We start from the raw sequence: 22,139 nt of genomic DNA on the forward strand, positions 1-22,139 counted from the left end.
TTGGCTGTAAATACACTCTGACAGTACACTGATACCATCACCACCCCCTCACGCTGTAAAGGTTAGTTTGATTATGAAGACACGAGCGCTGCTGTTAAACATTAAAGGCCACACGCACTGGATAGGTCTACTGACTGGACTCCATCCAGACCCTGGAGCTTTTCTGCCTGGGTTACCGTCACAGCCAGCCAGACTTCAAGAGTGAGTTTAAATCTTGTTCTCATTATCTGTCAAAGTGGAATCTACAGTGGGCTTAGCTTGGGAGTTTAACTTTCAGCGTTGCACACACAGTTTTGTTTCTTGGCTGAATTTGCATCTCTGCTATGAATGGATTAGAGCGCACACAGCTGTTGTTTTTGGGATTAAGTCTGAATTTTATTGGTGTGATTCTAACTCTCTAACTCCAGACACTTGTGTTAACTTCCACAGCTGATCTAGCTGACAAATCATTATTCTTAGGCAATTTTAAGTTTGACAAGAATCAACTGGGGGTGACACGGTGGTGCAGTGGATAGCACTCATTCCTCACAGCAAGAAAGTCCTGGGTTCGATTCCAACACCTTGAGTTTGCATGTTCTCCCCGTGTCTGTGTGGGTTCTCTATGGGTACTCCGGCTTCCTCCCACCATCCAAAGACATGCGCTGATAGGTTAATCGGTTAATCTAAATTGCCCATAGGTGTGAATGTGAGAGTGATGTCTATATGTCAGCCCTGCGATGAACTGGAGACATGTCCAGGGTGCCCCTTCACCCATAAGAAGCTGGGATAGACTCCAGCGACCCCCACGACCCTAGTGAGGATAAAGCGGGTTCAGATAATGAACGGATGAATGAATGAGCTTCAAGTGAAGAATCCTGATTTATATCTGCATCTGATGCTGATATGTTGAGTTGGCTTACTCATGTGGAAATTTTGTTTCACAAGATATATAGAGGATGGCCGGCATCTGAGACATAGGTCGTTTTATTCAATATAACAAGACATGTTTGTGTCTAAAATGAATGTCATGAAATGCATTTATTTGGAATTTGAGGAACTGTAAATTATTAGTTATGTGGTAAGCTGTCTGATAAGCTTATATGGGTTGATAAGATGCAGGAAAACAGTCAGTTCAGTTCACTTAACAGATAATCAGAGTCACAATTTTAGTGGAAATTTCTTTTGATTCTTACTGGAAAAAAAATATCAAGATGATACGATTTTTGTCGGGGTCGAAAACAAACACCAAATGTGAACTACCGATACCTACTGATAACACAACTGAGAATAATTTGATGATCCAGTTGATGATGCTGATATAATTTCTAGTGTGTTAGTTTTGTTGTTTTCTTTACTACTCCTTTCATGCCATGGAAACAAAGGCCTCACTAGAAAGAAATAACTAAAATACTTTAAAGTCTGTCCTCAAATGAGCACAAACCAATTTATTAAACCTTTAATACAACACAACAGATAAACATCAGCCACAGTTAGTGGTGAAATAACAGACAGCTGATACACAGTACCGGTGCATTCTGAAACTGTAGACCTGGCATCTCTGTCTAGAAGACTTCATGAGTGACAGTATTTTATAACATGCTGCATCTCTATTCCAGTCAGTCATTTCCACAATATTATATGGTTTTATTTTTATTTTCACCAGCATTCTCTAAGTGTCATCAGCTCACTGTATTTACACGTATACTTCATTTTAGAGACTAATATCTAGAAAAGTTGCTAGGTTGAACTTTTATTTTCTTGTATGTAAAACTGTCTTCAATAATTTAGGTGGACAAACAGAGAAGTCACTCAAGAAAAAAAGGAGTTTTCAAAATACGTTACAAATGTTTAGATCTCTGCCCTGTACTGTATGTGCTGACAGTAGAGAGCAAACCAGTGGCAGTTTAGAGACACACAGTGTCAAACCTGTCATTTGTGTGGTACTGTACACACACTGAAATTCAAGTCACATGAACGCACAGACACAAGTGGTGATTCAGCGTCTCTCTCCGTATAAACATACGGACGCGCAAACATACACACAGACAAGTGTGTACAGCCAGATGCATTCCACTCATCCATGAACCACAGGCACACACAGCGACACAGCCACAAAAACACAGGCATGCATGCTCACCACACAGACTGTGAGACTCACACACACACACACACACACACACACACGTAACCATACAGATTCTGTACACACCCAGATATAAACTAACTCACATATACTCATTCTAAAATAACACTTTATGAGCCAGAATGACGTGGTTTTACGAAGGCGTCCTCTTAAAACTGCAGCTTTAAGGCTGTATTTTATAGTATGTTTCGACCTAAACTACAAAAAAAAAAAAGACAAGACGAGAGAAATAAACAATAAAATAAAGAAAGCTTCTAATCATGATACCCACCAAGAGGTATGAAAAAATAACACCAGGAAATAAATGAGGCAATGTTCAGTCAGATCTCAAATAGCACAATTCCTGGAATCTTTCTTCCATATTTACAGGCAAGCTGCAGGTATTCACACTGGGAAAAAAGGCTTTATTTATGCTCTGCCACTCCTTAGCCTCGATAGTTGACTGTGAACAAAAGGTGAGGTGCAGCACTTTGCCCACATTTATAAATTATCCACCGTTAATGAACAGAATGATAAATAATGAAGCGCAGTGATCACTCTCTGGTAACCACTTGCACGGGCAAGACCAGTGTCGATTGGTATCACATGTCTCCGGTTTTGTCTGACTTAATTGTGCCACTTTTTCTGTTTTACCTTGAATGTCATTTGAGGTATTATGAGTATGAAATGGAAAAAAAAAAACAAAAAAACAAAACAGAACTTACTGCGTATCTGTCTCTTGATTTCCTTGGTGGGATCCAACCAACACTGCAATGAACAAGGAAGATGAGAAAAGATTACAAGAGACAATACAATCATCAAAGCATCATAGTTTAAAGGTATGTGTTTCACTAAAAATGAATGTTATTGCTTATTCAGTTGCACTGAATTGCAATGCTCTCAGCATGCTAAGAAATGCTCTCAGCTGAGAGCGTTTCTCCCAAAGTGCTATATACCGTATATTGTGACATGTCATTGTAAGAAATGACAACATGTCAAAATAAATGTTGATTTTAAGAGCTCAAATAATGCAAAGAAAAGAACTTGACATCATTTTTTTTTTTTTACAGTTTTAACCTCATAACAAGTCAGAAATCAGTATTTGATGAAATAACCCTTTTCAATCACAGCTTTTTATTCATCTTTGCACGCTCTCTACCAGTCTTTCACATTCCTGTTGGGTGCTGGATGCCACTTCTGGTGCAGAAATGCAAGCTGCTTAGCTTTGTTTGATGGCTTGTGACCATCCAGCTTCCTGTTGATCACATTCCAGACGTTTTCAACAGGGTTCAGGTCTGGAAACTCGGAGTGGTCTTGCATCTTTTCAAAAGCTGTATGTTCGTTTTATTCTTTACTTGTTAGGGTTGTGTGTAAGGAAATGACACATACCTTCTGTTCATGGCTGTCCTTGTATGTCAGACCAAAGTAGTCTTTTTCCATTAGATTAAGATGTTCACACACTTTAAAGAATAAGTACTGGCCCTTTGCACGTTTCTGTAGGGAGAGGAAGAGAGACAGTAGGACGGAAGTTAAAATGTGTGGAGTAAATCTCGCTGTGAAAACATTATCAGCAACTATTAAAATTGTGTTCGCAATGCTTCTCTTAAGTGTCACAAGTTTAACAAGTAATGTGATGGTTTAAAAGCCTCTTATGAATGGTCTAGTGAGACACTCCTCATGCCTCACTCCCTGTCTGCTCCTCTCTTTATCAATGCATCTCTGTTCCTTCTTTTTCATCTCCATCTGTTTCATTATTCTCTAGCTGTTTCTCTTCAGTTTCTCCATCTGTCTCTGGGCAACGCATTCCTTCATGAGCCCGATGGGAGCCTTGGCCATAAAATCCTTCACACTAAACTATGACAATGACATTTAGCACACATTCATGGGTGCGTGCTTGTATGCGGGTGCATGCACTCAACAAAAACACAACGGCGCCCTTCAGATGGACAGAAGGTCACAAAAAAAAGAGGGTGGAAAAGGGGAAGAGTTGAGAAAGAATCAGAGAATTTAATAGTGCATTTTTGTTCTTTTTTTTTCTTGGCTTCTCAGAACCCGGTGCACAGGCACACACACACAAAATGCAAGTGGCATTATAGACAGACAGACGTACAGACGGGGAGGGATGTGAACGTGGAGGGAAAGAGGATGAAAGAATGCATTTTTCTTCTTGTCCTGGGACAGCTGGAAACATCTGCGGTATTTTCCTAATACTTGGTCAAACACATGCACCGCCATACACACAGACACAGAGTAGACGCATTCTGAACGCCCAGAGAATGTGACCTTTCTCTTTCTGTGTGCGTGCGTGCCACAGTGCTTTTTTGCAGGGCATTACCTAACAGGGCTCCACAGAGAATTTAGATTTTTGAGATATTGTGCCTCTTCCACTTCATAGGGGTCTTTGTGGAAAACACTATTCTGTACTGAGCGGTGCATTTCTGCTATTTGTAGTCATCACTGCAGTACTACATCAATGTGGTGGCGCAAATGAAAACATTATTTTAACAGTGTATAAAAGAGGCTTTAAATTGCATCAAAGGGTTTACCACATATTACTTTTTTCTCAAAAAAAGCGGGTGCGTCATAAGTGGACATACATAGCTCTGAAGACAACAAAATCATCATTAAATCTCCAATCACAATTTGACGTATATCACTGGATTTTGGTTGTTTGAGGAGGTGTTCGTTTAATAAAGTAAAACGGGTTACCATGTTGATTTAATATGATAATTATCCTTCTCTTTAATCGCATAATTATTAGAACTTTGCAAAAAACGCCACTTGTAAGATGGTACCACCTCTGTTTTATTATGCGTCAGGAAAAAAACCCTACATAAGGGCAGTTTTCTTAGGTTTGCAGAGAGTCAGAGTTCAGTACATAAATGGTACAGTGAAAGGGAAGCTTTTACCCACAACCTGGTAGACCTTTGCTGGACAAACTGGTTCGCTGATACTCTACTGAGTCACTCCCGCTAAGTATAACTTTAGATTTTACCTCGTCTCAACAAAACTTAAGATGGAATTTACATCCTGCTAACAAGTTAAGGGTTGCACCAACTGAACAGTTTCAACATATTTCCTATTTAGATTTGTAACATTATAAAATCTACCACGAGCACAATATTGCATTAAGATATAAGCCTTAGCTAAGCCGGTAACTTGACATCAATATTATAGATTTGACTACTTGTATGTGTTTGCTATCACATCACAATTTCCCTTGTCCAATACTAGACGGCTATCATGTTACCCTATGTTGACATTAAAGCTATTTTATTTAGTCTATGCTTCACTTTTGTTTAACAGTGTTCAAAAATAACAGGGTATTTGAGACGCTGTCAAAGCTACTTAAAATATTTGTTTCACTGACAGTGTTCTGGTGAGTTTGGATGCTGATAACAGCACTAAAACATGTTCTTTGAGCTGAAAACAGACCCAGATGCGATGAAACACATCAATGCTGGCGATAATGTGTGGAAATTCTTAATATGTAAAAAAAAAAAAAAAAAAAAACAGCATTATATAGGTGAAAACTCAACTCGCCACTTCTTGTTTGAAAATCTACTGAGTCTTCCACCATGAAAATGATATTAAGTTTTACGTTACTAATGACAGATTCGGCCAAAACTCCTTCACTATCTGACCGGTGAAGTCTTTTGACCGGTTACTTTATTCTCACTCACACAACCGTAAAACCACTACTGCAATCAAACTAAAATAACACACTGAACACAACTATGTAAGCTGCAGAGATGCCCTTCTCAGCAGCAAACGCTGGTAGTTTTAAGAGCACTTCAGGGCTTTGGTTCCCATGGGAAAGGACTGTACAATGGTGAGAAAAAGAGGAGAAAATATTCTACATATAGTACAGGTTTGTGCTGATTTTACTGCCTAAGAAAGTCTCACCTCAAAATCAAACCCTCTCTCTAATATGGTTGATCTTGTGATTCTCTGACGTCCCTGAAATACACTTGTCACACCTCCACACACTCACCACTATACTTTGAGCTTCTCTCCATATTTGTAGAAATTTCCAGAGTCATGTAGTAGTTGGAGTTCAGAGCAAGGGTAAAATTAAGGTTCAACATATAATTTAGTGTGTGTACTAACTAAAGAGACCCGATGTATGGCTCAAATAGAAAGGCCTTTGTTTAGGTTCCAACACACTTAGTCACATATCGTAATTTGCCATATTTCATGAGGCCTGTTTTATGTGTTTAACCCCAGTGCATTTGTGCCTCACGTTTGCACATACTACTTAAAATACAGTGAAATTCTATGAAAGGCTACTTTGATCGTGTGACACTCAAATCCCGCTGTAACCAATACTAATGAAATTCTTAGAAACAGCATTACGACCATGTGACACTAAGACTCTCCTTTGAAAGCACTATTAAAGAGAGGTCGAAAATGTCTGGCTGAGGCACAAACGACTAATCAAATGTGTGTTTAGGCATTACACAGGAATCATTTTCATGCTATCAGTTAATAGAAAGGACAGATGGATGATAGAGGAACGGTCAGATTGTTAGGACAAACTGGTGTGTGAATGTGTGTGAGGTTGTGTGTGTTGGAGGCCTGCTGGGCAAAACAGAAAATTTAATCTCTGGAATGCATTGTGCATCTCTCCCTCTCCCGAGCTAACTATGCCACTGTGGAGGGAGGGATGGATGGATGGATGGATATATGAGTGTGTGTGTGTGTACTCCAGGACAATAGCACTTAGTTGCAGTATCAGCGTTATCTGTTGAGAGACAAAGCTGCCACTGTTCAAATGTCCGCAGACACATGGGCACAGTGATGGGCGTTGGCATACTGTAGATTAGGGTTAGCCACTGTGAAAGGTTGCCAGTTTAAATCTCGGCACCAAAAAAAAAATTTACCCAAGGAAATGCTCATTTTCATATTCTAGGCTCTTGAATTGGGCACGTTGTTAACAACACCAATGAACCTGCACAACCTTTATTCTAGGCAACTTCTCACCGAATGTGTGTGACTGTGGGAATAAATGCAGGACAATTTACTAAAAAATGTGCAGGCTACATGGGACACCAAAGTATAACTTAAAAGCACCTAATATATAAAATACATTAAGCCAATGTGCAGTGTTTTGACCTCCTTTATTTACTTACTTCTATAGAAATTAGAAGGGTGTTATTTGAAGCAGGCTTGTACATCAGAAAAACCATTGTGTCTTAAAAATAAGGGAAGGGCCACATATTGAAGAGTTAAACTGAAACATAAAACACATGTTCAACATATGTTCTAAGACATGAATTTGGTAGACATGACAGACTGATTTGCAGTAGGCTATTTGCAGTTCAGAAAGCAAAAAACAAGAACCGCATATCAGGAAATGTTAAGTATTTTTAACCACTAGTTAATCTGTATTCTGTACTCTACTTCATTGCTCCATCAACTTTTATATTAGCCAACATATTGCCAATTGTCTGTCATTCACAGCAAAATCATGAAATGCTTCAGATTATGTTACAAATAAGGACAGTCTTTATACAACTTAACAGCTTACAAAGATTTGACTGATTTGTGTGATAGCATGTAGCTCACTTTTTTTGCTGATTTGTATATGACTGACAGCTTTGTAATAATAATGTTGACATATTAAACATAATGCTGTTTCATCAACACTTACATATACACATGCATATATTGTTTAATACACATAATGTTACTTTTTACCCATTTGATTAAGTCATTTTATTTTTCTTGGAGGATAATGTCAGCCAAATTATGTATTTTGCCCGTGTGTATATTAGAGGAAGGCCTTTATGAATAATTCACTCTGTTTGAGAATTATAAATGGTCATTTTAGTTTGCAACCTTGTTTTGGTCCACTCCCATAATTGCTGTTTAAGTAATGACAGTAAGTTGTTAACCTTTAAAGACGTACAATTATTTTTGTGGCACAGACAAATGAATTTTTTCCTCTACATTTAACCTTTCTCAAGTGATTTATCACCATTTATTATAATATTACCCTATGTATTTTGTATTTTTCAATGAAAATAAGGTATTTTCCTGTATTTAATTTACTGATTATGCAGATGTTCAGAAAAGGTCATTGTATAAAAACAGAAAACTGGAGAGAGAAAAAAAAAAAAACTTTTATCATTAACTGAACATAAAAACAAGTCTCTACAACCAGTATCATATGTTAAACTACATGTATTTTACTGGTGAATCAGTGTTGCAGGAGCTGACGGTGTTTCTACATTCACATCAGGTCCTCTGATCATACAAATAAGACACATCTGATGCTGATGAGGAGCAGAGAAACTGCATTTTACCTGCATTATTTCAATGTATTGATATGCTTAATGGTTCAAAAGCTAATAAACACTTCAGATCAGTAGGTGCTTTGGTCACTGGCTGCTGTTTAGGTCTTTGAGGGTTAATACAAGCTCAGCACTTATTGTATCCATTTCTAACTTAAAGCCCTCTAGTATTTCACTGGACAGAATCCGTAATTCTTACAAGTCTTAACAAGGCTTTTATTGTGTCTTATGGAAAATGCACTTATAAGGTTCCCATACTGCACTTGAAACTGTGAACCTTGTAGCACTTCAGCATTATTTATTTAAGTATATTATATAGTATATAACATGCCTCAAATGAGTAATCCAGAGCAACATAGTACTGAAAAGAATACAATTTTAATGTTATACTTACAAGTGTATGCTTGGTTGGGAAGTGCATTATGTGACAGCAAATGGGAATGTACAGTCGCGGAAAAAATTATTAGACCATCAAAAGTCAGTAAAAACAATGGTTATGCAATCAAGTACTAACTCCAGTATGTATCATGTAACTAAAACAGACAGAAAAGAAGTCATGGAATGCCTAAAAGCACTGTTTTTGGCAGTACAATGCCATAGCTATAGATGTAAGAACTGAAGTGATTTTGGTTGTTATCAAGAAAACCATGGAAAATGGCTAGATATCAGCTCTGAAATTAAACTCTTATGAGCTAGTTTTGCTGTTATCATTATATTTGTCTAAACAAATGTACCTTTAGTTGTACCAGGCATTAAAATGAACAAGAAATTGAAGAAAACCAGGGTGGTCTAATCATTTTTTCGTGACTCTATCTGCACTTGTTCTAACCCTGGTTATTATCTGAAACTGGCCTTTATTTGTTTTTATCAACCCCCCAGCCATTCCAGATAGTCATTAAAATTAATCATTTTAAGGGATTTCTTTTTTTACTTGAGCATCTCATAAAGCACAGATGCACTGCAAGACATTTAGCCTCGCCCACTGCAGCCTTTTTAATAGTAAATATGAAAACAAAGTCTGTGACTCCAGTGTGAGTGCCATGTGACAGTGGGAGTTTCTGTGCATGTATGTTTGGGTGTGAGAAGACGGGGGGGGGGGGTCGAGGACACGTGTTCGTTAGGGAGTAGCAGATGCAGGAAAAACTAATCTGGTGGGACCCCTATAATCTGCCAGGTTTGTGTGTGTTGTGGTCACCAGACAAGCCCCTGCGGCGTGCTCTGCTTCGCCCTGCATTTATCCCCTAAACCACGCCCAAACTCCACTATGTGAGTCGCTGCTTCTGCCATAACTGCACTTTGAGTCAGAAAGTTAAATACCTGCAAACAAACACATCAGATCCTATTAGCGATTACATCATTGACACAGTGCCACTCACGTGTGGCCTAGTTGACCAGCGAAAGAACATAAGACGGACAGCGTGTCAATCCTTATTATCAGCAGACAGTCGAAACCCTCGTTCAAAAAAAAGAAAAAAAAAAAAGACATCGACTTGTAGATGATCTCATTAATATGCATGTGTTCCGCTTGTTTTCCAAAAACTTTTGCAGAGAAACTTGAGACCGACGACCTTTATATGAAGGATTCGTCTCGGTTTCAGAGCCTTTACAACCTTAGATAAAGTATTCATCCAGTCGCTCCTTCACTGACGATGAATATTTTAACTGGAACCATGACAAATGTGCAAATCAAAAAACATTCTCCACAATGTCCGCGATCTCCTTTTACAATTTCACACGCATCAACCATAACACAATAGTTCAACAGAAGAAACCACCAAGCAATACTGTCTCATCTAAGGAAAATGTGGGAGGTCTTTCTTAACAACTTGTATGACTCTACGATGTTGCCAAAAATGTATATTCAGGCACATTCAGTCAGAAATTTGGTGCATTTAATCCAATTGTTTTTATGCGCATTTTCAAAAACGGGCTTAAAAACACCAAAGTGGAAAAACTGAAAATAAAGGGAAGGAAAAAAAATCTGGTTCTGATAAAAAAAATAGGTAAGTGCCATAGAAACAGATTTAGTGAATAACCATATGTATCTAAAGTTGCTGATGAGGCTTAGATGGGAAACAGCAACTCAACACCACTTTTTGTAAAGAGTTGCAGAAATGAATATTAGACAAATTTGCTGACAAACTGTAGAACAATGAATGATTCAGATTGCTGCATTAGTTCAGGGGGAAAAAGCTTTAGCCTGCCTCTGATGTTTTCAAATCCTCTCTCTTGTGTCTTTCAGCTCTTCAGTCAACAGCTCAGAGAATATGTTATTTTATAATCTGATGATGAGCCAACTCCTTATAATAACAGTAGTAGATGGAAGCATACACTGCAAAAATCACAATCTTACCAAGTGCATTTGTCTAATTTCTAGTCAAAATATCTCATCACACTTAAAATAAGACATCATCACCTAAAGAGTAACTTTTTAGTGAGATATAAGAACTTATTTTTAATCAATAGATCTTGAAAATCTTATTTCAAGAAATCTTACCAAGATCATTTTCACTTGTTCCAGTGGCAGATTTTTTTTACTTGAATTAAGCAAAAAAATCTTGAATTAAGCAAAAAAAAAAAAATCTGCCAATGGAACAAGTGAAAATTATTTTGGTAAGATTTCTTAAAATAAGATTTTCAAGAACTATTGTCTAAAATAAGTTCTTATATCTCACTGAAAAGTTGCTCTTAAGGTGATTATGTCTTATTTTAAGTGTAATGAGATATTTTGACTAAAAATTAGAAAAATACACTGAGTAAGATTTAGATTTTTGCAGTGTACATAAGTTTACATATTGTTTTGCCGACTGTCTTTTGGTCTCTGTGTAAAACCTGCCTTCGGGTCATGTTTTTAAATCCTCCTGCAGATGCATGAAACGCATCCTGTTCTGCATTATTTGTTAAAGTCTTACCTCCACCTCGCAGGTGAAGTCGGTCCCATCCAGCAGGGTCACGTGACACACCACCAGCTTCATCTTGTTCTTCCTCACCAGACGTAGAGGAGACTGGAAAACAGAGGTCTGGCCTTCTCCTCCTCCTGCTCCTCCTGTCTCTTTCTCAGCAGCTGCCTCTCCTTCCTGCTCTTTCTTCTGCTCGTTCTGCTGCTCCTCAGATGCTTCTACCTCTGTGGCTGCTGTGGGCTCCTCAGGACTTTTCTCTGCACTCTCTTCCGCCTTCTCTTCCTTGGCAGGCTGACGGAAAAATGAGAAAAGGTGATGAAACACGCTAATACGAAAATGTAAAAGTTAAAACCGCGACGTCAAAAGCTACAATCATCTTCTGGTTTTAGACAGCCTGGTTGAAATATTTGAAAACTGTCCAGAGTTAGTCTTATGGACCGCTGCTTTCATACTCATTCTACTCAGAATGTGTCTCTTACCATGGCTTTGTCTTTTTCAGTACTTTCCCTTGATTTCACTGAGAAGAAAATGCAATACTTTGAGAATGCAGGCGTTTCTTTTGGCCTGATTGCTAGAATGGTGATGTCAATGGGCGGGCCTGAGTGGCCAAATGTGATCACTGGATGGAACACATGTGCTTATGTGAAGGAGAATGGCTTTGTGTGTGTTTTCAACTCTCTTTCTTGGCACAAAAATGTGGGGATCCAGCTTCCTTTTTTTGTATAATGTGCAGATCCTGATGAGGTAAATCATTAGATTTTTGGGCTCAGATTGCTTGAAGCAGTCTGTAAGTGTGTGTGTGTGTGTGTGTGTGTGTGTGTGTGTGTGTGTGTGTGTGTGTGTGTGTGTAGAATAATGTGCCTGACAGACAAAAGCAGAAAACTGTTTTGGGGAAATTACTTTCCATCAGCATACTGTTGGCTTTGGCAATAACTTCACCTTGCTGTAGTGCACAACATTCAACCCAGATGAAAACTCAGTAAAGTCAGTGTAGTCCTGATCAGGTGAACAGCACAGAGGGACTAAGAGCACTAATATGAGTCATGCTACAATGATGTGTTGATATAATTGAGGAATGCGTTGATGTGTAGCAGTGTACATTCATTCCTAATTTTGTAAGGTAGCATTGATGAGCATGGTAAAAATAACATAACACATAGGGTACAGGGTTCTTAATTTGTAAAAAAAAAAAAAAAAAAAAAAAAAAAAAGATTTGAAAAGAAGAACAAGGAGACAGAAGAAGAGAGATTTAACGAATGTGAACAGCTGACATTTGGTTAAATGCCTATTTCAGCTGCCAACAACTACCACCAACATGACTGTGTAATGTTCCCAGGTGATGAAGTGGAATGCAAGTATCATTCAACATGGAGAAAACAGTGCTTTGAGCCAATCCCCATTTTTGAGAACAGCACCCAAATATTCCAAATTACTCCCAGTGCCTATTAGAGAAATAAACACCTGCTGTTCTTTTATTCTTCAGCTGAAGCTGTTACTTATAAACAACCACACATGTGAATACTGAGCATAACTGTACCTGCCTCTTGCTGTCTTACTGCTGTAGTGTATTTTTATTAATTTATTTAGTATTAGAATTATAATAGCACCTGTTACACTGTGTTGTGTTAGATTACATTTTTTCATTTTTAATCACTGATTTGGATTATTCGTGACATTTTCTTTCTTATTCTTTCCTTTTTTAGCTTCCCTTTTAACATCAAGCCAGGGTAAATGGATGAAAATAAACCTCATTAGCTATCGATTAATGAGCACTGTTCCCGTCAAATAAAGTATGAAATAAAAAGAGGAACTAAGTATTTTTATGATGAAATATAGTCTGGCAGGGTAAGGAAAAGACCACTATATCTGATGTTTTATCCATGAGCTAACTTTCTCCTTATTGGACACCTTCATTTTCTTACATATCTGCTGTTGACTTTTGCAGAGTTTTTAGTTTATTTCTGAGTTGGACAAGTTTACACAAATACTTTCATTCCATGTGGTCAAGTACAACACTGATAATTTGACTAATTGACTTGATTAGTAAGTAATGATTACATTAGTTGATAAAATGATTAGTTACAGTCCTAAATATAAGTGGTACCTCAGTGTCAGCACTAGCGTTGGATTTCGACTCCGCTTCTTTTTCCTTCAGTTGCTCCAAACTAACCGCCTCCTTCTCATCTACTTCCTCTGCGTGTCCGTTCACCTCAGGGCTGAGCCCCTCCTCTTCCTCTGTCACCTTGCTATCAGCTTCCTCTGTGGGAGGGACGTCCTTTGTCGGGGAGGTCTAGAATCAGACATCAGACATTTATTCTACCGCAAGACCGAAACAGCCGCATGTTCTCAGTTAAACGTTATTCGTACAGCCGTACCTGGCTTAGAGACTTCTGCTTCTTAAGCCATGTTGGCAGGTATCGAGATATTCCTTTCCCGTCCTTTTCTTTCTCTTTCTCCTTCTCCTTCTTTGCTTTTTCCTTCTCCTCTCCCTCAGCGGGTGCCACTTCCTGGGTCTCTTCTGTGGTCTTCTCTGGTTGGTCCGGCTGAGCAGCTGACTCCTCTGCTTTCTCCTTCACCTCCGTCTCAGAGCCTGCTTCTGTTGTCATGGTGACACGTCAACCTGCAGAGAGAGGAAAGAGAGGACGGTGTTATAAAGGATATGATTAAAGCTATAATAATGCATCAAAATAAAGCTCTCCTTGATTATGAATTCTTCTTGTTATTAAGCTCATTCATTCCATTCTATAAACTACCAGTTTAAAGCATATAGAAGACAACTTTTCGGTTATATTCATACTAGGAATAATAATAGCAATTGGTATATTATAAAAAGCTGAGAAAAAAAAACAAAACAAATCAGACTGCTTCACTGATTTTAGCACAAATATTAATTTTTCATAGAATGCAACTTGAATTTTAGACTGCAATATCTTTTATAAATGAGCCACATGGTCACGTGCCTTCTGGCTTTAAGTGGAGTCAGTGCTTTTATAGTGGGAGGAAGGAGAACATAACTCTGGAAAATATAAAACTATCAGATCATGTCACATCGAGAGAAAAACACTAGTTTAGTTAGAAGCTGGTAGTAATTCACAGCTGTTAGTACATGAGCTCATAGCTGTTTGAAACATTAGCTCTTAGATTTTAGTTTCCCGAGCATGCCTCTTTCACTGGAGTAAACAAAAACACAAGAGTTTAACATGTCATTATGTCATACAAGTTTAATCTGGGCCAGCAGCTGGTTTACGAACACACACATTCATGCACACACACTGTCTTGTGGATGAGGGGGCTGAATTGCTCAATTCTTAATATATGAGTCACTGGTTTCACCCTGCAGCTCAACACACACTCTTCAACCCAAATATCTTTGGCAGCGCTGTCCACACACACCCTATCACTGTAACACGCGCGTACATTGAGCGTGACACTAATTCACTGATGACACTAGATGACCGTGACGTTAGTCTGGAGGGTAAGTCGAGGTCACAACTTGCAAAGTTATGCACTAACCGTGTCTACCTGTCTGCGCAGATGGCTTCGGTCATGTGTGTGTTGGAGTGTGTGTCCACTCTGTATACAAAGAGCTGCAGGCTGAGAGTTAAGCATGATTTATTCACTTACCAAGTCATTGTCATTCACCGTCCTGAATCTTTCTCAACCTGTTTTTCTTCACACCGTATTTCTGAAAGCCCACATCCTTCTGTTCTATAATTCATTATATTGTCTGAATTTTACTCTCTGGCCATCTTACCAGGTTCACTTGACTTTGCCTTTTCCACCCTGCCACCTTCAATAAGAGAGGACACACACATACTCACATCCACAGCTCAGCGGGTGAGTAAAGGGAGGGGGTAGGAATAAAAATAGAACAGGTCTCCTTACGCATGATCGGCTAATGAGGTGGGGAGGGGAGGAGAAGGGATGGAGATAGAGCGAGGTGTGGATGTAGGTGAGGCTGACACATCAACTGTGTTTGCAAAAATGCAAAGATATGAAAGAATACAAGATAAATAAAACTGGTTCTATAGCTGAGTCTTACAGTGACCACAGCCCAGAGTGTACTTCATCTATGGGAGATACATGTGTTGCACCCTCAAAATGAACATCCAGAAACATGTCCATCTTCGTTTTGCAACTTTTATTCACAAAAAAAGAAGTCCCAGTTCAGCACAAGCACATTTAGCTTCAGCCTGCATATATCACATTCCTGTCACTCTCTTTCTTTCTCTTTCTTTTTTTTTTTTTTTTTATGGCGATGGTGCTCTTCTTAAAGGGTAAGTACAACAACTTTTCTCCCTTCAAACAACAGGTAAGTAGTGTTTTTAACCATTTTAACAATAACACATGAATTGAATTGCATTCTTATTTAAAGTAAATTATTTTTAACTTGGCACTATGATAACAAACCAGCAAGAAATGTGAAATTATGAACTCTATATGTTTCAGAGCACTACACATGCAATGGCCAAACACACAACTAGGCCTGCACAATATGAGGAAAAGCTGTGAGCTCCATCTGATTGGTCAAATATCTTCATGACAAATGTAAACATGAGACAGATGTAAATACAATTGTCTTAAACACTGCATTTCAGGCAGGCTTTTGCACAGTGTTTATTTTTTGTTTATATCATAATGACAATGATAAGGGAATTCATCACATAATATTGTTCTTTAGTAGCTCTGTAACCTTAAACAATAAAAAAATAAATGAATAAAATCAGCAATAATTTTCCTTATTGATTTACTGAAAGATATGGATGTAAGGAAATAGATGAAGTATCATGACAATGGTTTGTATAACTGCCTAAGGGCCTGTGTGAACTTCTCATGGCTATAGACTACACAGAGATGGACACCATGAAGGCATTTGTGAAGCTAATATGTATCAACCCCATTGTAGGTGTCTGTGGCTGTGTGTAGGCCATACATCCTGCCTTTTCTGTGTGATCTTACGAGACTTCAGCTAAACTAAAAACTTCAACCGAAAGTGCACATTCAATAAAATTTTCCCAAATGGGATTTCAGACTTTTGGGTAGTTTTCATGAGAATGTCCGTCAGACATTTGTGCTAAAATCTTTCTGATGAGTTTGTTTCTAATAAGTTATTTTATGTTATGCACGCATATGTGTTTACATCTGTGCGCTGAGCCCAGCCCCTTAAGCTGCATCACAACGACAACATGGCAGCTCCCATGACTACGGGATCTTGGATTTCTTTCTTTCTTTTTTTTTTTTTTTTTTTTTATAAACACAGTGGTAGGAATAGTACTTATTACATCAATATGCATAGGCAGTTTGTGTGGTTAGTGTTGTAATATAGCTTCAGTTATTTGACTAACTTGATTTAGTTTTTATGATCCCAACATTTCTTATTTATAATGATAGTTTTCTTACAATTACATTCAGAAATTCACACCGCATTACCTCCTTTAGTGAATGGAAAGCCCTGTATTGCCAGAGAACACTCTCAATTGTGAGGGTTTGGTGTTTTTCCTTTATATATGATGGGTGTTCTTTTATTCTGAATTTCTAACCTTGGGCTGAGCTATTTTCTGACATTTTATAGACAAAATAAAGAAACTGTTAATCTTCTCAGTCATAATCTCCCTAATTGATAACAAAATGAATGACATCATGATAGCAGCTTCTCTCTGCAGTTTCTACTCTTTTGAGGCAGTGTTTCTCAATGACCTAACTTGCAGTATGTGTGTGAGCTGGCATCAGGCTGGAGCTTTTTGCAAGATGTTCGTCATGGGCACTTAGGCCTGCTTTAAACTTGCCCTCTCTTTCTACATCGGTTTAACACCGGGAACCTTGTTCTACCTCTCTCACAACTTTCTAACTCACCCTTTCCTCTTCTCATTCTTTCTCTTCGTCTGCCCATGGTGCCTCTCTTTTTCCCCCAAATCTCTGCACTCATCTCTCCTCCTCTCTCAATCCCTTTCTTCCGGGCCCCTTTTCAATCCCCCTCCAATCGCCCACTCGCATTATCTCCCCCTAAACCCCCCCCCCACCTCTTTCTGTCTTCTTCCCACAGTCCACAGATACAATAGGAAGAGCATTATTACTCTACTTATATACACATTGACAGACTGGTTTATGGCAGTGAAACTGTCCATACAGCACATGATCATCGTCACATGTGCAGTGTTCTGGCGTGTGAATGCACTGCAACAGTAGTTTAGACAAACAGGCTGAAGCAGAGGTTCACATCAGTTCAGATCTGCATTATGCACGTGTCTGCTTATGTAGCATCAGACTATCTGCCATGCTTGTGACTATATTTCACAGTCTATTAGCAGTGTTCAAGTAATCTACTTATCCAAACACGCAAGACAAAGTGGTACAGATTGAAAAACGACCTATCAACTGTGTATTAGACCTGTCCTTTTCAATTTTAAGTTAAAATGAATGGTTAAATGAACAAATGGACAGAACTATCAGCCTTACCTAAAGGTGCTGCTTTCCTTTCACTTTAAACTTCTCTCCTTTTTGCCTCCTCTCTTCACTTTCTTTTACTTTCTTAGTATGACTTGCTTTTTGCTCTTCTATCTCTGTTCCCGACAAGATCTCCCTGTTCTTTTCTTCACGTTCGCCTCCCACCTCTCAGCAAATGCCTGCCCTACAAACTGTCATTGCCATTTTCTCTCCTCCATCCTCTCTTCTCAGCCCTCGGAGCTCTGCGCCTGCCTCCTCCCCATGGGACTAACGCTTTGCAAAATGAGGGCAGAAAATGAGAGACAACAGAAGTGGGGGTGGAGATGGCGAGGAAGGTGGAGAAACGATGTATGTGAAAGGGAAGAGCAGAGCCAAAGGGAGTGAATGAGGAAGACACATATAACGTATTGGGGTGGACTTTGAAAGTTTTATATTCAGAAAATTCGATTCAAGACATTGTACGCTTCTGGCAATTTGACTTGAGCTGTAAAACTGTAATAGTGATGGTAAAACTAATGTCAAAACTGAGTGTCTGAGTATCCACAAAACTCTGAAAGAAAATAAGTATTTAGACCAATTACAAAACCAGGCCAAAAAGTCAGCTTATTAGACTGTTTATCAAGACTACGTAGGTGTGGAACATCATGTTTTGATGCACATCTCCTAAACTAGTAACATTAGCAACACCATCACAGAAGCTAAATATGCTAACAGAGTATGTTACCTAGTTAGATAATGTTAAATATCATCTAATAACATGCTGATAAGTAGGGGTGTTAGAAAATATCGGTTCTGCAATTTCACAATACTGTATCAATATTAAAAAGTACTGTATCGATATTTTTTAGTATTTATTCAAATGCAGATATGAGGTCCCTTTTTTCGTTTTTCTTTATTGTTTATATCTTATTTATTATTATTATTAACACTGTTTTACGCATCCTAAAAACATTTTTTACTGTCTGAGAGGCAGATGGTAGTTCCTTTGGAAACTAGGAGAATTAGAAAAATTTTGTGATATAGCATTAGATCCTGTTCTGAAATAAAAATGTGTTTAGTATTTGTACATATTTCTGGTGTAATTCAATCCTTCCAGAAAATAATCATTAAAAAAAAAAAGAAACAAACAAAAATTTGCCTTTTTAACAGTATCATGATATATCGTGATATATCGTATCATGATCCTAGTATTATGATTTGTATCGTATCGCCAGATCCTTGCCCATACACAGCCCTACTGATAAGTAACTTTCATACACAGCCTGGCCAGATAAAGTCCTACACACAATTCACTTACGCCATGCAATGCTTACACAATGCCACAATAAACGTAGTAATTCACTGTAGTAATCATCCAATGGAAGGCTCTTACCTTTTTGCTTAGTAAAATCTATGTGGAGACTTTTTTTTAGCAAAGCAAATGTGTATAAAAGCATATTTTATTAACATCACATTAGCAGATAGATGGACTGGACTTGGATCTTTTTTTATGACTGTTTATTGTGGAATGAATTATGGAAAAAAATCTCTCCTCTAACCACCCCAATTCAATCCCATATCATAAAGTATCCAAAAAACTATTACAATTGAAATGGTTTCTGATACTTCTCGCATGTTTACCATTACGTTTATACAAACCTAAATTACATAGTTTGAAGGCTACTGTGTATTTAGGATTCCAGACCCGCAGACACCAAGTATACACTGACCATACTGCCAATTTAGGAGTTTATGTATATCGCCACACTTAGGGCTCAGCTTTTTTTTCTCCAACCACTCTAGCAGTCACAAACACCATACATATGCACAAACTGTGGAGCTCCAACACTTTTACAATTTTACTGCTGTCTGTCTACATTTTAAGGGTTGTCGTCATAGCAACAACAACTTCCTGACCTGGCTTGTGGCAAAGAGATAAAATTTTATGAGACAGGCAAAGGAATGAGTGTAAAAGTCACAGAAGTACAAACATCTACTAGAGTTAAAATCACATTCTGCTATTGTCTGATGTAGTAGCTATGACACCTTTCTAGTCCGGTAAACTCATCCGGCCCAGTCTACAGGGAAGAGTGGGCACAGATAGGGGAGGAAATGGTTTTCATGGCAACAGCGTTCATGGTCTACTCTACATCAATAAATCCCCATGGAGACAAGAGATTACCGTAGCAAAAATACAGATTAGTGAGCAAGCGTAGAAGTGACAATGGAGATTATTACCATGCCTAAACCCATTTCAAAGTGTCCACAGCTGCTATGAAATAGTGGATCTACAGGAACGGCAGCAGCTTCATGTCCCTCCCTGCTCTCATCCTCACTGATGCACCCCCACCTGATCCTACAAACTATACAGCCTCCAACCTAGCCTGATGCTACAACGAGGTAAAAGAGGAGGGAACACTGTATTTCACAACATCTGTACACTGGGTACCAGACGAACTGACATATACAACTTTCACAAATGAGCAGAAAACAGCCCAAACATCCTGCTTATTTGTTTAGTTTCTGACTATATTTCATTTCCAAACTTCAAAATTTCCAAACACCCCATCCAAAAAGGGTCTAATTGGCTTAATTCAATGAGAAAAGCCTATTGGTGAGTTTAACACCACACCTTCCTGGAGACAGTAGTTGCTGGTGTTATTATGTCATGGTGGCATAAAGTTCATTCAGGATGTGCATCTGAGTTTTTGATCTTGACAGTGAGAGTTTGGATTTTTTCACAATGGAGTGGCATTAGGTATCAATCAATCTATAGTCACTGTATTACCTGCAGTATGATGCCATTAAGGAAAAACATAGGCTTACAAGCATGGAAGCAAAGCGATGTCTGATAACATTTCAAAACTAACAAATCATCACTTAAGTTTGTTCAATCCATTTGCATTTACAGATGAGTTGCACTACATCACATCCATAACTGAAACCTCTGGTTGTTTTCCAGTTATTGTCTTAATTGATTTATTGTTTGGTCCAAAAACTGTCAAAAAGTGGCCTTTTGTAATTGCTTGATGATGGTTTAAACTAACCAACTGTCAAAAGCCAAAGCCAGATATTAAAAGGAGAAACCAATTTAATCTGTCTTGCAAGAGCAGCTTCAATGCACCTCAGCAGTGATTCTATAAGTCTGTGAACTCTTGAGTAATCAAACCGTTCTGACAAAAGAAATGTCAGCCTATTATTGGATGTTTTGATATTGACGATAGACAACGCTGTCTAAGGCCCTGTTCACACCTTGCATTAAAATGTGCTCTGTGTGCTCTGACTCCTGAGCAATCTGATTGACCCACTGTGAGCAAAACTGTTCATAACTGGCGTTAGAATGCATCTGCATTTGTATGTCTTGAGTGATGACATGTGATTGGATCTCATCCCCCCACTCTATATACAAATGAAAAGGCTGATCTGTAGCCTAAGACATGGTGTTAAATTCCAGGCTGGCTTTGTAATGTTGATATTTCCTCACAAAGAAAATAACATGCCAGTGTACAGCTCTGGTGCACTCTGGTAACACACACCTGAAGCACTTCATAGGCTTTTTCTAAATTTTCCAAGATCTTCAGTATCTCAGATTTTGTCATGCAGGTTGGCACTACAAAGAGCACATCGGCTATGTAAGCAATCCTTCAATCTGTCCCCGGGTGCATCAATGTTTAGAAAACTAAAAGAATATGGACAGTTGATCACCTCTGAATGAATCTTGAGTGATGAGATTTCATTGCTTTTTCAGTGCATCCTGAGTGTCCTCACACCTTGCATTAAAGAAGTGATATTTTGCTTTTTTAAACTGAATTGTGCATTTTAAAACCTTTCCCTGTGGTCTACATAAACTGTAAATGCTATGCTTGGGTCTGAATTCTTCATTAATTCAACCCCACAGGTCCATCTTCAACCCTATTTCTGAGCAATGACACCAGAAAGGTCGTTTTGAGTGCTGGCCCTTTAAATGCAAATGAGCCACTTCATATCCCACCCCCTCCTGGTTGTTGACCATGCTTTCTGTCCCGTTCAGCAACTTGTATTCATTAATACAACCAAAAACAGAACTTTTTTTTTTTTTCTTCTTTAATTAAAGAAGAAAAAAACAGAACATTTTAAGTAATTGGCTCGAAGTTTGGACATATTTTCAGCTTTTACTACATCTGCTGTAGCTGACAAACAATTATGGCGTACTCGGAGAAATGTTCGTTGGAAGTCTTGACCTTGTATGTGCAAATGTCATGATGTAACTAGTTATAAAACACAACAAATTAAAAAGGAATTGAAATGGGTTGTAGAAATCTACTCGACTTTTGCCGGAATGAATATAAAGATAGCTTTGCAGCACCCAGAGGGTTCAAATTCAAACTTTTTGAACTGGTAGGGTCCAAATACACAAATAAATGTACCACAGACTAATAA

General features: G+C 38.4%; 1 protein-coding gene across 17 annotated transcripts in view; it reads right to left on the bottom strand.

Moving 5' to 3' along the window:
* The window catches only part of epb41l2 (erythrocyte membrane protein band 4.1 like 2), a 58,348-nt gene that overhangs the window by 27,952 nt on the left and 8,257 nt on the right, over positions 1–22,139 (bottom strand). For 16 of the 17 annotated variants that reach the window (XM_030128135.1, XM_030128131.1, XM_030128132.1 and 13 more), the window contains exons 2-6: positions 13,673–13,917; positions 13,402–13,587; positions 11,310–11,588; positions 3,491–3,595; positions 2,827–2,869 (exon numbers count right to left, since the gene is read on the bottom strand). In XM_030128135.1, coding sequence (XP_029983995.1) covers positions 2,827–2,869; positions 3,491–3,595; positions 11,310–11,588; positions 13,402–13,587; positions 13,673–13,903 — 844 coding nt within the window. In that variant the 5' untranslated portion in view covers positions 13,904–13,917. Of the gene's footprint in view, positions 1–2,826; positions 2,870–3,490; positions 3,596–11,309; positions 11,589–13,401; positions 13,588–13,672; positions 13,918–17,753; positions 18,010–22,139 lie in introns of those variants that run through there. The other variant, XM_030128130.1, reaches the window with a different exon arrangement.

This window comes from Sphaeramia orbicularis, chromosome 24 (genome assembly GCF_902148855.1).
Source record: "Sphaeramia orbicularis chromosome 24, fSphaOr1.1, whole genome shotgun sequence".
Classification (NCBI taxonomy): Eukaryota; Metazoa; Chordata; class Actinopteri; order Kurtiformes; family Apogonidae; genus Sphaeramia; species Sphaeramia orbicularis.